We start from the raw sequence: 26,136 nt of genomic DNA, 5'->3' as shown, positions 1-26,136 counted from the left end.
CACATCACCCCCAAATGGTTAAGTAACTAGAAAAATGAACAGACACATGCCACAGTCCATAAAATAATGATACACCGTTTCCCTTTCACCACAAAAAGGACACCCATCACTTGCTTCAGGATTCATCACACCAGTAAGCACATTGACAGATAGCCCCATGTTTAAATCCTTCATTAAAGGTATCCTGTCTTTTTTTGTCAATGGTGGTTTGTAGATTTTGTGCACAGTCTATTCAAAATGTATGGCGTTTGTTACGCCAATATGGCAGTTGTCTACAGATATCTTGCCCCTTCTGGAGACCTTTTCTTGCTGTCCTTACTTGGTGTTCTGACAAAAATCAGATTTGGGCTGACAATCTGAACATAGCCACAGTAAACAGACACAGAGAGGACAGTGGCAAGGGGAAACATTCTCCTCACGTGGGGCAAATAAAAGAGAGAAGAATGTCGACTTCATTTTTGATGATCACTGGACCAGGATGGATGTTCTCTGTGTTATAGTGACAGGCAGTCATCTGCCACACATCCAAAATGTAGACTCCTCCAACATCATGGAATGTTTCTCGTAGTATTTGATCAAGCTGCATAGATAGCCAGTCAGTGCGATAGAAATCCTGCAAAACACATACACACACATTGGATGGAAATTGGAGCTCACAAACCATGTTAAGCCTCTTCTGTGCATTTGAAGCAGCATGTTGATTGGCTCAGTGTGTGGTGGTCCAGGACTATGAACACAGACAGATAGCTTGAGGACTGAATTTGACAAACAGTGTACAGATTCTAATCACACACTGCACCTTTAAAGGTACAGTAAATTATTACAAGTGTAGGAGTAATTTTGGTCGCATGTTGAAATGTGTAATTTGTCCACTAGATGTCACTGTGTTATACTATGTGAGCACAGCCTTATACAGGGTACATTTGTGCAGCTAACAGGTGTGTTTTTGACCATTTCACTTTGGCAGGCCATACATGGCTATACTTTGTTTGTAGTTTTGTAATTACGGACAATCTGTGGAAGCATGGACACTGAATGAATTACTGGACATTGAAAGTGGTGAGCAATAAATAACATACGTTGCTTTAGACAAAAGCATGGTATAAGTGGTGTAACACACTGCTAGTGAATTATGCTAAGCTAGGCTGATGGTGTCAGTCTGGGTTATTGCACGAGGACATAATGAGAAGGGTGTCCCCACATTTGTGATTTTGATTGAGACATATGCTCAGTCTCAGACCTACAGTATAACACAAAGTTATAACTTAATGTTTAAATTACATAATAAGATTGAGTAGTATTTCATCTACCTGAAAACTCCAGCACTAACACGAACAGATTAATAAAAGGATCAAACACACACAGGCACACTCATTGGAGTCTAACCTACTCTCTACATTCCGCCACACATAAAAAGAAAGTGCTCAGAGAATTCACCTTGTGCCCTGTGTTGGCTGTCTTGACGATGACCTTGGTCTCTGGCGCACGTCTCAACAGATCCACAACTGCACGCCTGATCAGGGACACCCGATAGGCAAAGTAGGATAAAGGGAAGGTGGTGAAGTGTGCAAAAATGTTGAGGACAATAACAGTGTGCGGTCCTCCAGCCATGTCGTCTATCTCGTTACTAATGTAGTGCATGTCCGCCATGATCTGCCACTTAACGCTGATGCGCGGGTTGCCATGTGAGCGGTAGTGCAGGTCGATATTGTTCTCCACGTCCACGGCCATATGGGGCCCATTAGTCTCAACGGTGTGTAGGTTCATGCGCTTCAGAGCTGTGAGGGAGAGACAGACAGCGTGATGGATAATTTAATAACTAATAATAATAATGATAATAATAATCATCATCATCATCTTAGTCGTGTGAGCCACTCTTTAGCACTATATTTCATATACAACAAAATTATATTCACTTTATCTCCATGATATACTGTACAGTGCCAAAGTATTCACCCCTCGGATTTTTCCCCTTTTACGTGCAATGTTTCCCAATTTACTACCTTCCAATGCGCTCGCATCGTTAACGGTAAAATCGCATCGTTAACGGACAAAAAGTATCGGTGAATCTTTACACCCCTACCAGACACTCTTTACCAAGAACTACAGCTACACCAGCTTTTTTAAACTATAGTAATTGGTTGAATCTGAATGTTTGTTCAGTCTTTCAATCCAGTCAAACAAGTCTTTGCATCCTTTCGAAAAGTTGTTTACCCAATTACATGCAATTGTAAATTGTAATAAGTAACAAAAATAACTCTTCAGTCTTTTATAGCCTACCTCTTTGATAATTCTAGAACTGGATACCATAGAATGGGAAATTAAATTAAATGAATTAAAGTGTAACTGCACCCCATAACTCCACCCACTTCACATTTTTGAAAAAGGCTTTCAAAATGGGCGGGACGTTCTGAAATTTGGAGGGGAGGGGCACACGCGAACCATGGTGATTTCGTGTCAATCTGGGAATGAGTGCTGCAGACATGGCTTATCACAGGTAATCAGGGCAGCAGGTGTTGGGGCGTTTCATTCCTAATTTGTAACGACCCGATGACGTAGAGTCGCCAGAGAAGTGCAGGACTACGTCAGCATTTTGGACCAAAATGCCATGGCATGTTTCAACCTGTAGAAGGCGCAGAGAGCTATATCTCCAATACAAAATCATACAAAATGTCACTTTTCTCGGGAAACACGATTTTAGTTACACTTTAAGAACTGAATAGCATTTTGGGGCCCTATTACATTGTATCACATTCTGTATTAAAGGAAACATAGAATGGAAACCATTTTTGTCTTGCTTTGATGAATTAGGAGAGGTTGTGCATAACCAAAGAGCTATCATGAACATGAGGCATGGTTGTGCCCTCCTTCATATGAACATTTTGAACTTAGAAATAGCCCCTAAAAATGGGCGTTCAATTCAATTGGTGTTGCCAAAGGGTGCCATTTAGTCAAAAGGACCATTTCGAAACCCAGTTCTAATTGTGGTTGTAAAATTTCAATCTAGTTTATTTTTTATAAATCAAAGTTGAATACTATTTTAACACTAGAAAAGCACTCAGAGAGCGCAGACCTCCGCCTGTATTGTTCTTCCTAGGTTGTCATACATTTGAACCTAATATATTCATATTGCCACCACGTGGCCATACCATGCCATTACACCACTAAGCGAAACACTTAAATGACGGAATTACGGATTACTCCCAAAATTTAATAGTTTCTTCCTTGGGTCATGCCTGACATTCGCTGAAGATTTCAGCAAAATCCATCCATCACTTTTTGAGTTATCTTGCTAACAGACAGACAGACAAACAAACTGACAGACAAACAAACAGACAGGCGGAGGTAATAAGAGAACACAGTACAATACTCAATTAATCCATTCTATGTCCTCTTTAAAATGCATTGTTTTCTGAATTGTATCGTAGCTTATGCATTTAGATACATATCAAATCATTTTATAAGGGAGAGATGCACACCCCTAGTGTCTGGATTACCTTTCAGAAATAAGGACACTACTAATACACGTGAGCAGCACATTTGTCACATCAACAATGACAGGAAAGGAAATATTACCCTCCCTCCCCAGTCAACTTTCATACATGCACTGACTCACGGAAAGGAGAATGCAGGAGGCTGAGCAAAGTTACCACACAGACAAGGGAGTGTTTGTTGTACCCTAAAAAGCTTGTTTAGAGGCTTGCATCGCATTGCAATACTTTGTTCCCTGTAGTAGGCATAAGCTACAGCAGTGGTGGACTGATTTGATCTAGGTGTCCCGACTGGAGAGCATGGCGTGTGCTTCTCTGTTTATGTTTCGGGCAGTGTTACTAACCGGAGCAAAGTAAAATTCTGAGAAACAAGACCCTCAAAATGTAATGCGATCATTGAGATGCAAGGTTTGTTACTGACATTATTCTATCAACACAGATGTTTACATTGATAGTCTGGTGTTGCCTCGGGTGTACTGTGGAGTGAGTAAGACTGTTTTTAGTGGCAGGCTTGCACATGCCATTGACTGCTAGCCTAGCACCAGCGTACTCTGTAACTATAGGGACTGGATGAAATTAGTTAAAAACGGCCTCCACTGATAAACATTGGGGCGAAGCACTGCTACTTGGGTACAGAGATATCATGCAACACATCTGTGCTTTTTCAATTGCCACAGCAAAGACAATCTCTGCACCCAACCCAAGTAGCAGTGCTTTGCCTGTTCTTCGTCCCAAATATAATCCCAAATCAATATCTGCCTAGGAAATGGCCTACTATACTCTGCATTGCCATTTGCACTTGTGAAGATGGAGTCGACAAGAAGTAATTAGGATTTTGTTTTTGCTGTTGTTGGCTCACTTTCACTCATGACATGCTATCTGGCAACAAAGGATTCCATTCACTATGCTAAGCTAACCTGCCAGGGGGTGCTGCTAGACTACAACAATTCATATTCAAGCAAACATATTTTTGCTCACTGGTCTGACTCTAAGGGAGTCAGAGAGGCACATATTTAAACTTTATATGTAAATATAAAATATGTGTATATTGATATATCTTACTAGGCACGGATCCTATGATGAAATCATACCACTGTCTGGTAGTGGAGTCTCCCATTATGTAGATGTGCTTGTCCTTCAGACATTTAGTTGTGTTCCCTGCATCGAAGTGACGGGTGGCACACACAAAAGATGTCCAAACATCATGCAAGTAGAATCCTGCTGGTATCGGCGTGGGCATGCCAGGTTTACACGCCTCTCTCACTCCTAAAGATGAGACAGTATGAGGAGGTATGATGAGAGGTAGAATATATCTGGGTCCTTCTGCAGAAAGTTCTTACATGACCTTTAGCATCCGTCTAATAACTGCACTGAGTAAGACACTGAGGCACTAGTTGTGTGGGTTTTCATATGATGAGTGCATTTGTGTGTTTGTATACAGTCCCCTCCAAAAGTATTGGAACACATGCTAAAGTTGACAATATAAAATCATATTTTGGACATTGATCGTAATGCCTTAAATGGAAAGAAAAGGAGGAAATATTCATCCTTTAAGGACGTCAATTTTCTTTGTGAATGAATAATGTATAGTAAATAAATAAATGTTTTCCTTAAAATACAGGGATCATAAGTATTGGAACGCCTACTGTATGTTAACCCTATGTGTTAAGATTCCCATACAGACTAGCAGATTTGTATTTGTTTTATTTTTTAAATGCCAGTTGTTTCATGTATCCAGAACACTATGCACCCTGATAAAGTCCCCTTGGCATTTGGAATTAAAATAACACCACATCAACACATACTGTACCCTTCACCATACCAAGAGATTGGCATGGTTTTATTTCAGTTAGCCTATGAACTGGTTTCATTCTCATTGAGCTCAATGCAATTCAAACCAGCAAATACTGTAGGCTAAATGAAATGGCATGAGAATTTTAACACATAGGGTTAACATGGGCGTTCCAATACTTATGACCTCTGTATTTTAAGGAAAACTAAATTTATCTACGATACGTTATTCTTCACACAAAAAATTGGTGTCCTTACAGGTTGGATATTTCCTATTTTTTTAATTTAAGGAATTAAGATCAATTTCCAAAAGTTGTTTTTATATAGTCAACTTTAGCATGTGTTCCAATACTTTGGAGGGGACTGTTTGTGTCTTAAGTTGGCATGGCATACACAGATACAAGAAAAAGTAAAATATACCAAGAGTGGCGTTAGAGGCAAGGACTCTTATCACATGTGAATCACCCTTGATCCAACGATTCACATGTTTTCTGAGGAAACAAAGAAGTTGGCATCAGAGAAATGTTGTTCCTAATTATGCGTAATCACTGATTATGCATATGTTTTACTCTATTGTGATTATCTTCAACAACAGTGCACAATGAATGAATAAATAGGAACCAACCTCAAACAGAACACAATTTTAACAAGATACAATTTTAAACAAAACTCAACAAACAGAAGATTTGTTTTTTCTTTTTCGTATGATTGTATGAACATTGTTACTCCGCTGACTAATGCGGATCCATGTGTTGGTAAGGGATTGGGTGGGATGGGGAGGGTGGGATGGGGAGGGGGGGTGGGGTTCAGGGAAAATTTGACCATTATTGACAATTTTTTTGTATACTTCCCTATGTTGTAAAATCAATAAACATTGCATAACAAAAACAAAACAAAAAACAGAAGAAAAGCATGTCTTAAAAGTTGTGTAAATGTGACGTGAGGTCATAGTGACTTTTACCTCTGACCATAGAATTGGATCTGTTCATTCTGACCAAAGTGTACAAAACAATCCCTCAAGATGTTCCTCCTCTTTCAATCAAGTTCACTCAAGTTCACTCAGCATTAAAGGGAAACTATGTCGCTGGTTTTGCTTCCGCTTTTTGTTTTCTCTCGTTTTATGCTTGCATATTTCTCTGCAGAGCTTCCCCTACAGCTTTAGCGTGTATATTTCACAAAACTCCTCAATCGGTTAGTCTGCCGTGCCTTTGCATGAGACTTCACATGACACTTCCTGGAGTAGACCATGGGTGCGTGCCCGAGGGCTCCTGAAACTGCAAGTGTGGTTCTTCCGCTACAGACCACTTCTTCCGCTACAGACCGGTAATGACTCATTATAATCTATGTAACAGTATGGAACGCATTGATTAACTGAAAGACGTTGTATAGTTTACCTTTAACTAATGTGAAATCATGGCCGCATGACGTCATCAATCCAAATTTATCTCCAGTTACCCATCTTAAGCTTTTAAGGATTTTTATAATCAAGATGATCTCAACCATAGTGGAAAACAGAAATTAGAGAGTCTAAAATATGCAACCCACGCACAAATTGCAGCCCAATTGTTTATAAGTCATTAATATCAAATGTGACCCTGTAAAGCGGAACCAGTCGTTTCTGTAAAATTTATTAAATTAAGTTATTGTGCTCACGTGAACGGCCATAAACTAAGCTTTCCAACGATATGTATATCGAGGGTATTACACAAACTATCGCTAAGATAACCGCATCCAAAGTTGACATGGTTCTCCTGTCATGAAATGCCAGAAGAGGAGAAATCACCTTTTTAAGCGGCGCGTGCACAATGGGAATGACAGCAAATGTGTTGAATCTTCGCCGGGTTAAACAGTCAAAACGTATGTTTTTCCGTGAAATGCGTTCACGATATGAAACTGTTGACTGTATACAGTCGAATTATGTGAAAACGTGAAATTCAACATTTTAACCCGGAAGTTTGTTATTGTTGATTTTCTCAAAATAACGTTGTGCGCAAAACGACTGATTTCGCTTTGAATGGTCACAAATAGGTTCGATACCTCCAATCCAAAATAGAGCTCTTGGAACCACTAAGATATCTTTCAATACAAACACTGCAACTATCTAATGAATGCTTTGCAACGGCTTGCAAATGCTGGCAACGATGTGCAACGTTTAATCATACAGTAAAATAAAATTGCATTTAATTCACACCTCCGCAACAGTTTCGTCTCGTCGCAGATCTTTGGTGTGAATTGGGCATAATGTTTTTGGTGTACAATGGCTACCCTACCGTAGTTGCGATATAATCCCTAACCGCTAGATGGGAGAATTTCACAATGACATTTTCTCAATCTTACACAATATCCCTTTAAAGGCATTCTCACTACCTTTAGTTAGAAGCATTTAGCCTGGTCATTGTAAGTGCCAATCAATGATGTTATAACAGACTCTAGGCTACTTTCATGTAGACCAGACTGTTCATTCTGCCTTGGTTTCTCTAAGGCTTTTGTTACGGTTAAAATAATCCCTTCATATTTAAAAAAAAAAAAAGAAAAAGAAAAAAAAGAAAAAAAACATGCATCCAGAACCTGCTGTACTAGTTGCAGGGAGAAAGCTACAAGTTGTGAATGAATATAAGTACCTTGGTATAGTCGTTGATTCACAGCTCACTTTTAAAACCCAAGTGAAGAAGGTTGTACATAGAATCAAATTTAATCTTAACAATTTTAGACACATATGGAACAATTTAACAACTGAAGCATCTAAATTGTATATGCACTCTACGATTCTGTCACATATAAATGTCTTACCAGCTGGACACAGGCATCAAGCACAACTCTACAACCAGTAGAAAAGCTGTATAAGCAGGCTTTGAAAACACTGGATAAGAAAATAACAAAACATCTACCTGCCAGGGACTGCAGATGAAAATGAGTCTGTGACATTTAGATGTTCTATAAGGCAATGCCAATTAATGTACATTGTCCCTTTCTTAAATAAATAAAACATAAAATACGAACAAATGACGAACTAACTTTCGACCAAAGATTAAGTTACGGCCTTTTGCCTTTGCACAGCAAAGTTGCCCTGTGTATCAGGTCAATGTCCTGATGCCGACCTACCAATTATTGAGACCCCAATATTGAGATAATTATGGATATTGAGGGGCATCTGACTTGATACTGTCAGAATCTGACAGAGAACAAAGGCAGGCACAAGGCTTAAATACAAGATAAGTTACAGACAATGGGGACATATCAGGGCACAGGTGACAAACAACAAACAGGAGGGCATGAAGTCCAAATATGGCAAAACACAAACAGTGCCAACGGGATGGCCAAGGTCCAGGCAGATTCCTGACAGTTACTCTTTAGCATCAGGGTGGGACTGCCCAAGGACATCCTGACCGACTAGGGAGATGACTCCAGATAAGATAAGAAATTCAATAAAAGACTGTGTTTAGATGTTAATGCACATTTCTGGCAACTTGACATGGCCCATTTAAGATGGCTGAAAGAGTGTGATGATAGAGTCCGACAACCATTTCAATGAAGTTCCAGAATTTGAATTCAATTGAGATGAATTTGGAAATGACCAAACATCTCCATTTTTCCCCTATTAAAATACAGTAACACGAGTAGTCACACGACCAAGTATGGTGAGACAAAATGAAACATGGTGCATTTCTAAACGGGTAAGAGGGATAACTATGTTGTGTGGCAGAGTAATATCATCACTCTTGCACTTTTAGTTTCACTTTGGAGTGAGGATATTACTGCGCCGAGTCTAAGTGCTCCAAGTGTTATTCCGCCACACAATATAGTTATACCTCTTACCTGCTTAGAAATGCACCACGTTTTATTTTGTCTCACCATACTTGGTGTCGTGTGACTACTCGTGTAACTGTATTTTAATAGGGAAAACATGGAGGTGTTTGGTCGCTTCTAACTTCATCTCCGTTTGGATCCTAATGAACTGGCCTAGCTAAGTGCTATCAAAGTAGCGCCGCACGCCAGAGCCAGTGAGTGCACGCATTGAAATTTGAGAGGTATGCATCAACTTGTCTTAGTTAAGGGAATAACATAGTTTAATATGAAAAAAAAAAAAAAAAAAAAAACGGTGAAGTGTTCCTTTAATTTCATCACCACTTTAGATTTTTTGAAAGCACCTTATTGACCAGGTATGAAAGCCCCACAAAGCTGACGCTTCTGCATACCTAGATGATGTGGTGATTCAGGATTGGGAGAGCCACTTGCTAAGGGTGCAACAGATACTAGAAACCTTCAGACAGGCAGGCCAGATGAAGAAGTGTAGACAATCTAGACATGTAAACTGCTTTTAGTGAAATCAATTATCTGGGGTATATTGGGTAAAGCATTGTCAAACCCCAAGAGGCAAACCCCCAAGCTTGGCCAAATCTAGTTACCAAAAAGCAGATGAGGTCCTGCGCGAGGGGAGAGCGCGCTGTGGCTATTACGTGGTTAGAAGATTCCTGTATGCTGCATTGCCGTGAGCAATTCTCATCGGAATACAGCTAACGAACGCGAAAGCTGAGATTGCGTTGCACATCAGTGTTGGAACGACTACTCAACAAACTGTGAGATAAACATTATTTTTTGTGTCTGGGAGATCTCGTTGTCGTTTTGGACGGTCGGATTCTTATGCTTAATTGTTTGGACTTATTGACACTGAACTTTTGGGGGGTGTTTGTTTGTGCTTTTTGAAGCTGTGTGTTAATAAGTAAGTGTCGGGCCTCCAGCCCAGCACGTAAGTTGCGCGCTAGGTGGCCAAAAACTCATAATTAATTTGTTTTTTCATTTGTTAGATTATTGCATGTTTGACGTAGTTTGTAAACAGGCATTCTGCCCGTTTATCTTATGTCAACTGAGGCCTTCAATGCGGTTGCTGCTCATATCCGCCCGTAACCTTATGCTATGTGCGTCGTGACAGCTCTACTCTTGATTATAATAAGAGGCAAATTGTTACACATTTCATTTTAAAAGCATATAATATAGGATGAACAAAGTGTATGGACTTGCTATATTACATCCAGGTAACCAGATAATTAGGCTATGCGCCACGTCCGATTTTGCAAGTGATGTAGCCTACAGCGCCCTCCACAATTATTGGCACCCCTGGTTAAGATGTGTTCTTTAGCTTCCAATAAATTCATTTTTTTTCCAAATAATTGTGGCACACATGATTTGATGTAAAATAATTATTTCTTAATGTGGGATTTTTTTCCTTCTAAATAAATGCACTTGTATTAAAGGTTGGATTTTACGCTTTTTTTCATTGTGGTCCTATATTATTTGGAAAAAAAAATGAATTTATCAGAAGCTAAAGAACACATCTTAACCAGGGGTGCCAATAATTGTGGAGGGCGCTGTATTTAAAAATTGACAGCCGTGTGTAAGACTAAGGCCAAAACTTATTTAGGCTATATCCTAGACTACTGTATTCACCCACAATAGGCTATCCTCTTAACTTTTTCGAAAAGAATGAAAGAAGGCAGTATACTAAATGGACTGCGAGAGTAGCCTACAGCAGCTTTCAGACACTCAAGGTGAGGAAGTGCTCCATGCTGCGTTATTGATACAGGCTTTGTTTCGGGAAACATTCTTAAAACACAATGTGAAAGACCTCCGATGCGCACTGATAGCTATAGTTATGGGGCCGTAACTCAGGAGGATATAATTGAGCCTAAGAAATTAACGTCTGTAGGCCTACTTTGCAGGGGGGTTTTTCGGGAGGGGGTCCCCCCCCCGGTTCCTATGCGCATGTAAGTCATTGCAAGCTTGTGAGTTGTTTTAACTTGTCTTTGTTTTATTTAATTTATCCATATTATATGTAATATCTGCTTCTATGAAATTGAGGGCTTCCCTTAATTACATTGCATGTTAAATGCAATGTACTGTTATCACTGTTCTTATTATTATTATTATCGGGATAATTATTCTTCTTCCGACCAATAATAATACTAAAACCACTGAACCGTTTGACGTCATTCAAACACTGCTACAGAGGTCTTGTAACGGAGATTAGTCCAATATATTTTTCACATTTGTGAACTTTATACTTGTAGAGATATTTACGATAAAAAGATTTTAAAATTTCCATAGAGTTAACGTTGAGACCCGTTGGCGGCAAAGATTAATTGTTACGTCAGTGCTCAGCTGTCAGTAATCAAGGATCTGGTCTAACGTTGAAGTAGCCTATGCCTCACAGCTGCACTAAACCTGAATGTTATCGGCTTGTCCTAGGCTAACCGGTTAGCTCTGGGTAACGTTATAGCCTGTATTTAGCTAACGACAATCAGTACGCCAGTTGCACGTTTAAGCATTCTTCTGTCGTTTCTACAGAAGGCTACAAGCTCATTTCTAATCTGTGAAAACATTAGGCTACAACACTAGAAGCAATCTGACGCTGAAATACAGTCCACCACTGCCGTGAAACCTGATAGGTGGCATTGCAACCATTGGAAAGGTAAACTATCTGTCACACTAGGCCTACACGATGGACCGTATAAGTCCACACTGCCCCAGTTTACGGTTCAGAATACCCTGTTGGGGTAGACTACCGTGCGGCGCCTCCATTACAGTGTAGGCCTACCCTAAATCCAACACATTAGGTCAATAAATCCACAAAGCTTGCAGCCAGTTAACGTTGATTGTAATTTGTAGCACATAATGCAATCTTGCCAATTCTCCAGCGATACCAACAAACAGTCTCACGGGCGTCTGTCAAGCTTTTACATGATCACAGCCACGTAGGCTATAACGAACATAGCTAAACGTAAGGACAACGAATTCGTACCTTATATGGTCAAGTTATCCACAGTAGGTCCACTTATTTCTGTCATGCATTCTTCTGGATATGAGCTAGTGTAGCCTAAAGCTTGCCATATTCTTCTATCTATCACACAGGTCTGACTAAATTAAAAGTTCCAGAAACACTTTGTAGGCTTAGGCTTTACCCTTACAAACCGTAATCAGCATTTTCTGGCATCCATCTAAAACAATAATGTTTTAATAGCTCAAAATAACATTTAATTCTCGTCGCAAATCAAAATTCCAGCTCTAGCGGTTTTGTAGGCTACACGCAGCCTACAATTTAACACTCTCACTAACGTTAACGTTGTTGATATTCCTTAATCTCCCAGTAAAGTGACCAGTCTAACAATTTGGCTCAGTAGCCTAATCTTGATGAGATTGATTCAATCTTTACTATTTCTTACGACAAATTCAATAGTGTTTGGTGGAACACTTTGGTGCATATTTAACTTGAACATTGAAACTGCACATAGGTGAACTTCAGTAGGCTAGGCTACTAAACAAAGTGTCAGCGCTTGCAACTCTTGTTTGAACTTGGCAACTTAATTTCAGTCCTTTAGTGTCATCTATTGTCTTTTTAACTAATACAATGCTTACACAGCAACCTGTTCGCATTTACATGCAATGGTAATTCCTTCCATGGAATTACATTTTCTAGTTAACTTTTTGATAATTATGATGGTGATGTCGAGTAAAGGGTTGTCAGTAAGGAATGTTGAGATGTTAATGTTGAAATGTTCCCATCCTGCCTTGTGCGGTGATTTCATTCACGCTGCTAGGCCAGTCTGGAAACTACCGCCCTAATTTTTGCCAGAGATAGGGGACCAATAACAGAACAGGGGGGAAAGCAAGACCATGATGAGCTATGCACAGACGCATTTCATAGACATCTGTGGTGCCCAACGAACGGATCTGGGCATTGTTTTTAAAAATACGAGAAAATGAATGTCTGGTTGCCAGACACGTCTCATCTGAGAAGTGGTAGGCGCCAGCAAGGCTAGTTGAAATGTACAATTCAATCTCAATACATACCAAACTTCTTTTACTCACTTGTCCATGATTTTGTTCTCAAGGTCTGTCATGTGATTCTTGTAAACACCAAAAGTGTAGTACACCAGGGTATTGCAGGGCAGAGTTGGGGGTTTACGGCAGTACCACGTCAGCCCTGTACGGACATCTGGGTACTCACAGCAGCAGTTCCCCTTGCCAGGCATTGCCACCCCTTCCCACTTAACGGTACAGGCCACCGTCTCCTTCATTTTAGCACCCTGGGGGTTCTTGCCCTCAAAATGGCCGTAGAAGTCGACGCGGTCAGGGTCTGTGTCCCAGTGTCGCTTGAGGATTTGCACACCCTCACTGGAGTGAATCAGGCGGACTGCCACCGAAGCCTCGCCTGCCCATGGCAGGGTAAACCGGGCCAGGTAGGTGCCATTCTGATGATCTAGTACCTCTCCAAACACACTAGCCTAGCATGCAGGGGAAAGAGGAAACATGTTGCAAAGGCCACACATACCATAGGTATTGTCAAGTGAATTTAAGGCAGGGATTCATTCGTGCCAGAGGATGACGGTGCTCTGAGTCTAGTTTATTGAATCCAGCACCTCACTTGTCATAACTGATTGAATGTCAGTTGGCTTGCAAACAAGAGATTGCAACATCTAGGAAATGAACTAGATAAAACTGTTAGGGATAGCAGGAGAACCTAAGCGCAAGTAGAAGTTCAGGCAAAAACTTTATTGATTAACAAGACTTACTAACAAACAAACAGGACTTTGACAGGACTAACAGAGAGACGAACCAACAAAGAACAGAGGTGTAGTTGGGGTCATTCCACGCCAAATCAACCAGAGCCCACGCACTTGCGTCTCAAAAAAATCTGAAAAAAATACCATGTGTGCCTATGTTACCCAGGAGACACTCTGTAAAATGTTTTTGTGCTAAGATCAATACTTTTCAAGTAACAGCCAGTTTTACAGAGGGAGGGGGGTGTCAAATTTGTTCTACTTCTTTTTTTTGTCAAAGTTCACAAGCTCATTGCTCAAGAACTAGAATCTGTAGGAGGCTCAAATTTTGCAGGCTGGTGCATAAATAGGAATAGTATGCAGTAAAATCACCATGAGTAGTCTGGATGATCCTGCATGGTCATAGCAGTCCCTCAAAGTTGATAAAAATTTTATTGGAGTTCTTGGCTGGGCTCTGTTTAGGCTTACAGAAGACATATTTTTACTCAACATAGGCTCTTGATTTTTTTATCTTATTGAGATCAGTAGAAACACTCTCCGAAAAAGCAATGAAGAGAAAAGAAAATCCATCAGGGACTGAACAGCAGACCTCACAAGTTTGAAAAATAATTTTGGATCTCATATTCAGAGCACCCTAACACCTTGTGGGAATATACAAAGATTTTTTTTATATTTTTTTCGTTAATCTGCATTACCTCTTCTTTTTAAAAACACCAATTTGACTTGTCTTATGTGAATCTTTCTTTTTCATTTTCCATCCTAAACATGGACAAAATGCACCATTGAGATCAATATGTTTTGTCCCCACCCTGCAATTTCAGTGATTCAGTGATTTTAGTGGCACCTAGTGGTTACTCTATACAAAACAAATCTCTCAATAGATCTCTATGGTGCATTTTGCCCTTGTTCAGGGTGGGAAATGAAAAAGAAAGATTTGCATAAGACAAGTCAAATTGGTGTTTTTAAAAAGAAGAGGTAATGCAGATTATAGAAAAAAATATAAAAAAAATCTTTGTATATTCCCACAAGGTGTTAGGGTGCTCTGAATATGAGATCTAAATTTATTTTTCAAACTTGTGAGGTCTGCTGTTCAGTCCCTGATGGATTTTCTTTTCTCTTCATTGCTTTTTCGGAGAGTGTTTCTACTTATCTCAATAAGAAAAAAACCCCAAGAGTCTATGTTGAGTAAAAATGTGTCTTCTGAAGGCCTAAACAGAACACAGCCAAAAACTCCAATAAAATGTTGATCAACTTTGAGGGACTGCTATGACCATGCAGGATCATCCAGACTACTCGTAATGATTTTACTGCATACTATTCCTATTTATGCACCAGCCTGCAAAATTTGAGCCTCCTACGGATTCTAGTTTTTGAGCAATGAGCTTGTGAACTTTGACCAAAAAAAGAGGCAGAACAAATTTGACACCCCCCTCCCCCTGTAAAACTGGCTGTTACTTGAAAAGTATTGATCTTACCACAAAAACATTTTACAGAGTGTCTCCTGGGTAACATTAACCTGACTTTCGCCAGATCCTGTAGTTCGCTGTCTGCTTCACACAAGGATCTGAGACTTCTCGATAGGAGATGTATTTCTGAAGGCGGGTCCTTGTAAAACATCCTCGCATGTGATTCGATAAACCACTTGCCTGTTATCTTGAATGACGTGCTAGGCTTCTTCAAGCTCTTGCCAAACCCGGTCGGAAGAAGAGTAAAAACATCCTTGCCACCAATAAATGTCTTCAAAACTATTCTCTGTTAATCTTTTAAAGAATGACTACTCGATAGATTCGACAAAACGGTTGAAATAGCAGAATCAATGTCAGCACAAGACTCCTCGCTGCGTGCCGCCATTGTTATTTGAATCAAACACTCGCTTCTGCGCTCCTGATTGGTTGCTTATTTTTTGATCACTGGCCCAGGGGTTTGGGTTGCCCTCGCGTCCAGACCCTTGTGTGGAGCTCAGCCTCTGGTGGAGCATGGCGGAACTACAAGGGTCTGGCGAGAGTCAGGCTAGGGTAACATAGGCACACATGGTATTTTTTTCAGATTTTTTTTAGACGCAAGTGCGTGGGCTCTGGTTGATTTGGCGTGGAATGACCCGTTGGGGAGAAATACACCGACTAATTAACAGAAAGACATGACTGGACGAGACCAACAAGACAATAACAGGGCGTTCACACTGTCTACGTCCGTCGACGGATCACGGAATGCCTGTCTGCCGTATGTATATTTGCATAGACGCTATCTGATTGGCTAACAGATCCGTCGCTGCCTGAAAAGTTGAACATTTCTCAACTTTTTTGACGGAGGCAGCGGAGCTGAAGGAACGTACGGACCCACAATTCCTTTAGAGTCCGCCCCATGCAAAGTCGATGAGATCCGTTGACGGACGTAGACAGTGTGAACGCCCTGTTACTGGGACAATGCAAGCAGAAACAGAGGGAAACTAACAAGACAGGAAGTGAAAACCATATAAGGACATGGGCGGAGACAAATCAGGTAACCTGACAGACAGGTAAACACAAAGCACATGGGAAACAGCAAAAGCAAACTAACACAGGGCAATGTACTAAATGATTACCAGGGTGGCACAAAGTTAGTCCCAGCAAGATCTTGACAATAACACTGAATCAATACTTTAAAATAGGCTAGTTAGTAGAACATTACATTTTGTGCTGTAGGTACAAAAAAACCTAAACCTTGAGTTGCTGCAGCCAACAGCTAAAGCAGCCAGGCAGTTACAGCGCCAAACTCTAGGGGGCATGAACATAGCCCCCAGAGCATAGCACCGCAGCTGCTTGGAAGCTCTAACTGTTGGCTGCAGCATCTCAATTTAGGTTAAACCAATTGTTTTAGGGGTTGGTTTTTTTTCACACTGACAATGAAAAAGAAAGCCTTTAAATGGAACTGAACAGCATAAATTCTATGAAAAAATATAATAAAATCACCTTTAATTTGTTAGAATAAGCCTTTGATTGGAAGAAATCCCCTCCGTAGCTTTTTGGTCTACCAGTGAAGTCCTTGGCAACAATGGTGACGAGGAGTTCTTCTCCTACATAGTAACTGTCCTTGAAGTCATTAATAATGAATGTGGAGTGGTCCGGACTGGTGCACATAGTTACATTGGTAATCGGACGGTCTGGTTCACTCCAATATACTGCCCTTTGTATCTTTTCCCACTCCTCAGCACTAAAGCCCAGATCCTCTGGGATTTTGAGCATTTGCGTTTGGCTAACAAGTCTGTTGGATCTGTTCCTGTGCTGCTGCTGGACAGGCCTAGGAAGCTCACCCCCTTTACGGTCTTCAATAATGAATGACCACAGCACCTGAACAAAGGTAAACAAACAAATAAACATTGTGGTGGTATGCCTCTGTGCAGCCATGCATTTTTGATGATGCATTATAAAGATGATAGGAATCTAATCTGTTGATCTCTTTTCCAAGACCTTTCATTCATTTCTCAAGGCATTCTTGTGTATGTGGTCACAGTAGCCTTGAACTTAGAGCTTTAACCTCCAAAATCATCATTTTACATCATTGAAAGCAGTAAGTCCTATTCATGGGTTTCATTGAAATCCGTATTTCTCCCATCTCAAGGCACACTGAGGGAATGATGCACGACCATTCAAAAACATGACTGGTTTTCTAAAGATACAAAGTTGAATGCTAATCGGTGAAGTGTCCCTTTAACAGGTGGCAGCCGATTGTGAGTGTGGGGAATGTCCCCGGTAGTAGGCTATACATACTGAGAAGATTTTTACAAGCAATAGACCCTTTTCACGTGATGTCAGCAGCTGGGTATCAGTTCGTCCGGTAGCAGTAATATACAGTCATAACGTCATTTAACTTTACTCTCAAATCAAGGCAGCTACGAGAGCAATGATTGCAAACGATAACTGAACATAACGTTAGTCCTCACGTTAGGAGACCCCTGCTATACATAGCAGCAACTTCAGCTAGCTAACATGTTAGCACCGAAGATCAAGTTGGTTTGATATTGGATATTCGGATACTCAATGAAAGACCGTTCCTTATTTTGAATCTCTGTCGAATATTCAATATCAAACCAACTTGATCTTCGGTGAAGCTAGCTGAAGTTGCTGCTATATATTAAGGATTAGGCTACTGATTTTACTCTCATATCAAATCAAGGCAGCTACGTGACGGCAAAGATCGCCAACAATAACAAGGAAAATGAAGATACAGTTTTTCTCAAATGCTAAAACACATTTCACAAACGTTTCCTCCATGTTCCCCAATGTCTAAACACAATACCCTTTTCTAAAGCTACATAAGCACAACCACACCTTCTCACTTCAAACCTCAAACTTTCACACCAAAAGAGCAGCTCGGAGCTTTCAAAAATGTAAACACTATACCCATCATTACACACTTCAGCAAAACAATTGAAAACACAATGCTCAATTTGTGAGAAGGTTCTTTGTTTCATAACCGCCAATGCATAGAGTAACGGATCTTCTTAGATCTCTGCAGAGGATTGGGAGTTCTTTTCCAAAACGCTATATCCACCATTTTACTAATTAATTTTCGTAAATATATTTTTTACATTTTGTTTTTCAAGTAATCTCAGTGAAACTGTATTGGGTTATGTTTAGTTACAGTAAATTTATCTTTACTCAATAAAAACAAAACAACTGCATTTTTATTACCTGAAACACACAATTACTGTAAATACAGTAACATGATTTGTTACAGTACAGTAATGTCTATAAAATGGATTTATAGCGTTTTGGAAAAGAGCTCTTCATTTAGAGTTGTGAGTTTCATATCAAGAGTACAAAAATTCTCCAAGTACTAGCCAAACTACACAGAAATGTATAGGCAAAAATATGTTTGGCCACTAGGGTGCGTCTAGATTTCTAGGCTATCCAAGTACATACTGTAACACAACTCAATGCAAAAACCAGAATCTATTGCACACAACAGTACTCTTGAAAACGTGATCAGGGTGTGAAATTCTTTTATTTTCTTCGTTCACACCACACACACACACCACAGTCACTGTGCGCATTAGCAACAAATGTCTTCATTTTTGAGTCGTTGTGTGTAATGAATGACGCCAGGTATGTTCATTGTGTTCAGTTATTGCTGACTGTGGCAAGCATTTTGCATCACATGAGCTTTCATTTGAGAATATGTTTTGCAACATGTGTTTTAGCAAGGAAAAATGTGCTTAGATTTATGAGAACTGAGGATTGTGTTTTGAGAATTGTGTCTTCATGTGAAATGTGTTTATGGTATTGAAAAATTGTGGCTAGATTTAGTAAATGTGTTTAGACAACTGGTCAGTTGGTTTAGAGGATTGGCTTTTGTGTTTTAGCATTTGAGAAAAACTGTAATAAATACACGTGAAATAATAATCTTACCTCAAGAACTGTAACCGTATCACCATAGCTTTTGCTTATGCCAGATGAACTGATACCCAGCAAAGCTTCAAAGCGGAGAGTGTCTGACGTTAGCGTGAAAAGGGCGAATTATCTCCGCGTCAGCACCTGATGTGACTGCCTCAGTATTGCTGTGGTTCATCATCCTAGTTGCTTCAGATTCCTGAACAGTGTAACGTTAGCCATGTTTAGGCTACATGTTGGTGAAAACCCTCGATTATGGGTTCCTCTTATTTGGTCTTTTATACACCCTCCCTTCCTTCCTCTCGTCCCCACTGGTCTAGATAAAGAATGATGGGCTCCTCGATCCTCGTCCCCACTGGTCTAGATAAAGAATGATGGGGCGGCAACAATGGGATAGTCTATCCCAGTGCTTGAAGTGGGAAAAAATAAGTGCAGGAACTCTAATTTTCTGACATTTGACATTGGTGCTGTGAAAGGATGTGTTGGTTCAAAAACTATTTTAATTTAATAATTATTATTTCAAGCAATAACCTATAGGCCTGGGCTACTTTTTCTAATTCACAAATGGAATACTGAAAAACCATTAAAACAACATGAACCAGACCAGTGTGATAGCCTACTTGTAGGCCTAACAATAGACTGGGCAAAAGGTCCTAGAACCTTAAGGAAACCTTTGGGCTTAAGGCCCAGAAAACTGTGAAATAGCCTACTTGTTACATTGATTTAACAATATAACAACTGGCCAAGAACAGAGATTCAAGGTCAAAAGTAAGAACAAGAGAGTAAGTGTGACTGTTCTTTCTATTGCTATTTTGGGTCGTGAAATGGCAAGCATCTGCCATGGCTATATGACAAACAGGGGTCTGCATACAACATCTGTTACCATCGTAAATCGAAAAACGAAATCATAAGATATTTCACAGAGAAGAATGGGTATGACAGAACTGAATGTAACAATAATTTTTATATGTAACTGTAATTTTCAACGCTATTTATCTCGCAAACCGTTCATCATCGATACTGGTGGCTAGCACCATTGGAAAGGTCAGGTTCTGCATATGATATGCCTGTTATTTCTGTGCGCAGCAATATGACCGAGAATAGTGGGTGCAGCCGAGGCCACATGGTGCGTCTCTGGAAGAAGGCAGAGAGGGTCGGCCGGCGGCCCGATGGTAATCTTTTTGCAGCCCGGTACCGGTCCGCGACCCATAGATTGAGAAACACTGTGATAGGGCACTGTCGTGGCTCGTGGGTAATGTAGTCTTTCATCGGTCTTGTGATATTGTCTATTCTCGGGTCACTGTCGCTATGTCGGATCAATTTCAGTAAGTACCGGAACGCAGAAAAAAGTGGCGGAACCCAAAAGACGAAAATACAGAAGTTCTGGAACTGCGTTTCACTGCGTTCCGGCCCACTTCAAGCACTGGTCTATCCAGTGCTGGTTATAGCATCAAGCATCGTACACTGTACAAAATGTATCAAATTATACTACGTTAGAATTGCATTAAACATTCCAGTTCTGAAGGAAACCTTATTGTGTTCAAATAGTCATTCCGGTTGAGTAATCCACTTTTTCTTAATGAATCAAGGTAAGCGTTTAAAAAGGAAATGAGGGTTTGTCACATTTACTAAACCACTAAACATTAAACAAACACAATAACACAAAGTTATTACGTTGGAATTTATATATTTTGCCAGAGCAATGAATTCATTCAAAAGAATAGATCAGTGTGAAGCACCTACTTTACAGAACCAGTTAGGCAAATGAACGCATGGGATGCCTTGCATCTCCATTACATTGTGTTCCCATAAGCCTTTGCAAGAACACTGAGATAATCATTGTAATACTGTATGAATAGAAGCAAGAAACCTGTTTCCAACTCAGCATTGAGGAGAGCCAAAATGGACATGAACAAAAGGTTAAAGGACAGTGGTGAGAGTGAGGTAACACCTCCTCCCAAATACTTTAAGGATGTTGTTGAACCTGCAGATGGGACATGAGAGACACAGTTTTATTGGATCCCGAATCAGTTGTAGGTTCTGTGTCAGATAATGATCATGATGATGATGATGAGGGTGACAATCTGTGAGAAATGCCTGACTGTGAGGAATCTGAAAACCTCACATGCCTTTCCAACTGGGCATTGACTTATGGCATTTCACATATTGCCCTCACTGCTCTCTTGGCCATCTTAACTATGTATAAATCAGATCTGCCGGATGCCAGAATGCTTTTACATGCCAGGACAGTATATTCTGTCAAAGGGCTCTGTATAGGTCTATATAATTACTTTGGCATTGTTGAAGCCTTTAGAAACACACTGTCTCAGTAGAAGGACAAACTGGTTTATGGTTGTTGTTTACCACTTCGAATCAGCATCGATGGCCTTCCATTCTTCAAGACCTCTTGCATACAGTTATGGCCAGTTCTGGGTATGCTAGTTAGTGTCCCGATGAAGGAGCCAGTGGATAATATGTCTGTTTTCTGGCACACTTAAACCTGCCCCCTCTAAAGACTTTATAGCAGATTTTGTGTGTGAGTTGTCTATACTCCAGGTAAGGTTCAGCATTGAGGGGAAGAGGTTCACCATGCGACTTCATTCAATCATATGTGATACACCTGCCCGTTAATTTGTCAAAAACACAAAATCATTCAATGGTTACCATGGATGTGACAAATACAGACTGTATATAAATAATCGCATGACATACCCCCTTCTGGATAGTATTCCGAGAACTGATGAGGCTTTTACAAGGCAGGAGGATGAGGAGCACCACTTGGGTCCTCATGCCTTGGTTTGAATGTTGGATTGGTTTCACAGGTCCCACTTGACTATGTGCACCTGGTGTGGTTGGGTGTGGTCAGGTGTCTCCTCCATCTGTGGCTCAAAGGCCCACGCAAGACGTGATCTCACAGAACCTTGTGCAATTGAAACAGCACATTCCAAGAGAATCTGCACAAAGCCAAGGTCTCTGAAGGAAGTGGATAGGTGGAAGGCTACAAAGTACCCGCGATTTCTTTTGTACACTGGACCAGTGGTGTTGTGGGATATGCTGAACCGTGCAGCTTCTCCAACTTCCTCCTGCTGTCGACGGCTATGTCTATGCTGGTCTCTCCTCGTTTCTGTGTCACACACAGGGACTACGCCAATAGCCTCCTCCATGCGTTTGTCACTCAATTCAGTGCCATATATGGACTTGACGCATTTAGCACAGGTGTGCAAGTGGCTCCAGCTGTCCAAGTTATAGCCTACGAGATAACTGATTTGTTGTTTACTGTTTTCACTTGGCCTATCCCACAATTCCCAGTCCCAATTTAAAACAAATTAAACCAAAAATCCATCATAGTTCTGAACCGAGGACTTTTAATGGAATACGATGCAATAAAAGCAGCCGGTTTTGAATTTTGAAACGTGGTTGGGACATTTCATCTTAGGCTAGCCTGCTCTGCTGATGTTTTGAACAACCGATCTGACTAATCGTTTATTATGGGGAAAAAGACACTGTAGACAAGAAAGTGTTAGACCTAACCCGCTGACACTTGCAGGAAGTAACGGGCCGTATTCGTCGCAGTTCAGCAAGCAGCTCACGGTAAGATAAAAATATAACTATAGTCTATTAACATTGCCTTAATCATCAATGACGTACGTTCACTCCCACTATGTCCACACATGTCGTCGCAGACGGCGAGTATGAATAGCGGAGCTAATCGCATGTCAGGATAAATCTATTTTTCCCCCCCCTTTAAACGTTGTTGCTGGGAGGTTAGGGGAACGTTAATGCAACCAAATATTGTAACGGTCCCTAAAGGGTAGGAGAACGTTCTGCTAACCAAAATAAATAACCAGAAAAAATACGTTGTATTTTCATCAGGAAAACTTTCCTGAGGAACCATGGGGCAACTTTTGCAACTTTCAGGCAACGTTCCCCTAACCAAGAAAAAAATGTTCTAAAAACGTTCTCCTAACCAGAAATTGTTAGCTGGGTCTGAACAGGACGGTAGACTTAGCAAGCTAGCACTAGCAAAGTTGTTGTTAGTCTATAGCCATATCCAATGTAAATGGATCATACCGTTCACGTGTTTTCCATCCTTGATGTAAGAAGTAAGCATATTTATTTCCTGCACCGAGTGCAAACTAGATCCACTGTGGTCAATCTTCAGTGTGTTAGCTTGTTGTATGTCTCTGCATGTGCACTCTGCAGGCAGATACTAATCATCGAAATGGCACTGCTTCTATCTAGCGGTTCGGATCGCTAGTACAGTCTGTTTACAAGCCTGAAACTCTGCCAGATCGTTCCCAAGCCCACCCATGAGTCCTCCCCATCCTCCCTATAGACGTCAATGGCAGTGAATGAGTTAATGCAAGGAACGTCTGTCTGTGTGTCACTCTGTCTGTGGCACGCACAACTCTCGAACCACTCATCCGACTGCCCTAAAATTTGGCACATGTATTGCTATTGACATGCGTGCGTGCAGTGCAAAGTTTGGTCGTGTTCGGACAACAAATGACAAAGATGTCGTTAAATAAAATACACTTCTACCGCAATCCCACAATTCTACCGCTCTCGGCACTAGCCACTCCCCTTCTCATCTCACTCTCAATCCAGCATAGAAACAAAAAAAGTCCATTTCGCTGACAAACTCTCACGTGTTGCCATTCATAGAAATTACGATGTCTCACTTAACTCATTGGCTGGCACTCCTGGCAGCCATTTTCAGCGCAGAGCGCTCCATACTGCCAGATGTTTTACAGCATTTTGACATATGTTAACACACAAGCTACCGAATGAAAGAGTAGACTCTCTTCTTTCACCAGGAAACGGTTAGTTTCTATCGTTTTCCGTTCTTTAGTAATCGTCAGTAGAACATGGGTTAGTTTTGTAAAAACACCTGTTTTTGACCAAAAAATTGAGAAAACGATCTTTTTGTGAAAATCAACTTTTTAACGTTAGCGTTTCAGTAGTATGTCAACCACGATTGCACTGTTATCTCGTCAGTCTCTTCAAGGTTGCTAGAGACTCTGATGGTCGCTATAGACTCTAAACAGGATGGTAGACTTAGCAAGCTAGCACTAGGAAAGTTGTTGTTAGTCTATATAGCAATATTCAATGTAAATGGATCATACCTTTCACATGTTTTCCATCCTTGATGTAAGAAGTAAGCATATTTATTCGCTGGACCATGTGCAAACTAGATCCACTGTGGTCGATCTTCAGTATGTTTGCTTGCTTTATTAGGGTGACCAGACGTCCTCTTTTTCCCGGACATGTCCTCTTTTTGGAACCTAAAAATGTGTCCGGGCGGAATTTAAAAATCGTCCGGGATTTTGATATTCTAGCCTCAAACGTGTTTTCACCGAATTTGCATTGCTCTCTTTTTCATTCACATAGTAGGCCTAGTAATACGCCCTCCCCCTACAGTTCGCATTTGCATTGAGTTGAAATGTAGGTGTAGAGCCTGACCTTAGAGCTACCGTCATTGGTCGATATTCTCGGCCTAAACATTTAATTGGTTATTCACCTCATTAGCACACTTCCTTGTTTACCACTGGCAACGCACGTGGCTACCCGGCATCTTCAGCCATGCCGAAACGCAAGTGTAAGTTCACTGAGGAATTGAAAAATAAATTTCCATGTTTTCGTCTCGGTCGAGAACCATATGAAGCTGAGTGCCTGACCTGCAAAGCAGGCACTTACGTGTCGGTCGCAAATAAAGGTGCCAACGACCTAGAGACACACATAAGTTCAGCAAAACATCGAACGGCTGCGAGGGGTGAGAGCTCTTCAGCTAAAGTGACAGAGTTTTTCGTAAGTAAAAACGAGAGCGCAGCTGTCAGTGCTGCTGAGGGTACCTATGCTTTCCACACGGTTAAGCACCACGAAAGCTACAGGTCAATGGACTGCACATCAGGCTTGTTAAAAAAGGTGTTCACAGATTCTTCAACGGCTCAAAAGTTCTCATGCGCTCGAACAAAGACAGAAGCAATTGTAAATGCCGTGATAGCCCCACATTCTGTTGAAGTTGCACTAGAAGCACTTCAAGATATCCCCTACTGTGGCGTGTCTACTGATGGCAGCAATCATGGGGCAGATATTCCCTCTGCTCATTCAGTATTTTGATTGGAAAAACGGTGGTGTGCAAAGTAAATTACTTGAAATTAAAAACACCCCAAATGAATCAGCTGAAACTATTTCACAGTACATAAAAGACACACTGGAAAAGAGAGGGATATTTTCTAAATGTATTGCATTTACTGGTGACAACTGCAACACAAATTTTGGAGGAATCCGGCGTAACGAGGAGGGGAAGAATGTTTTTGCCAATTTAAAAAAGTCCTTGCAGAACACAGCTCTTATTGGTGTAGGCTGCCCAGCACATATTCTGAACAATTTTGTTCACCATGGAGCAGACACACTGGATGTTGACATTGAGCACATCATTTTCAAAATTTATCAGCACTTCCACATCTACACTGTGCGCACAGAGAGTCTGAAGGAGTACTGTGACTTTGCTGATGTTGAATTTAGAGCTCTCCTTTCTCACAGCAAGACAAGATGGCTGTCATTATTCCCAGGAATTGAGAGATTGCTACAGATGTATCCAGCTGTGAAAGCATTCTTTTTGTCACAGGAAAAACCACCAATGCAGATCAGGAAGTTTTTTGAAGATGAGTTCAGTGAGATTTACCTCTGGCAAATGCATTCACTCGTGTGTATTTCAGTCGAAAATTCAGGAGATGGAGAGAGAGAATAATTCAGTTGTGGAAGTAAAGAGGATTCTAAACGGGGTCCATAGCATGCTTCAGGCACGAAAGATGAACAACTTCATGCCTCTCAAAGTCAAGAGTATGCTGGCACAAAGTCAGAAGGATGGGTATGGTCAAAGGTGTGAGCATTTCTGTGCTCAAGTACAGGGCCTGTACAGTACAT

General features: G+C 40.7%; 1 protein-coding gene across 1 annotated transcript; it reads right to left on the bottom strand.

Moving 5' to 3' along the window:
- Positions 1 to 92: 92 nt before the first annotated feature.
- Positions 93 to 17,058, bottom strand: LOC134089450 (NXPE family member 3-like). The gene is made up of 6 exons (XM_062543892.1): positions 16,786 to 17,058; positions 13,146 to 13,561; positions 5,703 to 5,773; positions 4,554 to 4,757; positions 1,438 to 1,778; positions 93 to 613 (listed from the first exon to the last, which is right to left on the bottom strand). Exons 1-6 carry the CDS (start codon positions 17,056 to 17,058, stop codon positions 416 to 418), a joined length of 1,503 nt encoding a protein of 500 aa, XP_062399876.1. The 3' UTR covers positions 93 to 415.
- Between the last annotated feature and the right edge of the window lie 9,078 nt (positions 17,059 to 26,136).

The sequence above is a fragment of the Sardina pilchardus genome, chromosome 8, assembly GCF_963854185.1.
Source record: "Sardina pilchardus chromosome 8, fSarPil1.1, whole genome shotgun sequence".
In the NCBI taxonomy this organism is placed as follows: domain Eukaryota; kingdom Metazoa; phylum Chordata; class Actinopteri; order Clupeiformes; family Clupeidae; genus Sardina; species Sardina pilchardus.
Note: the sequence above shows the minus strand (reverse complement) of the source record. Positions and strands in the feature narration are given on the sequence as shown.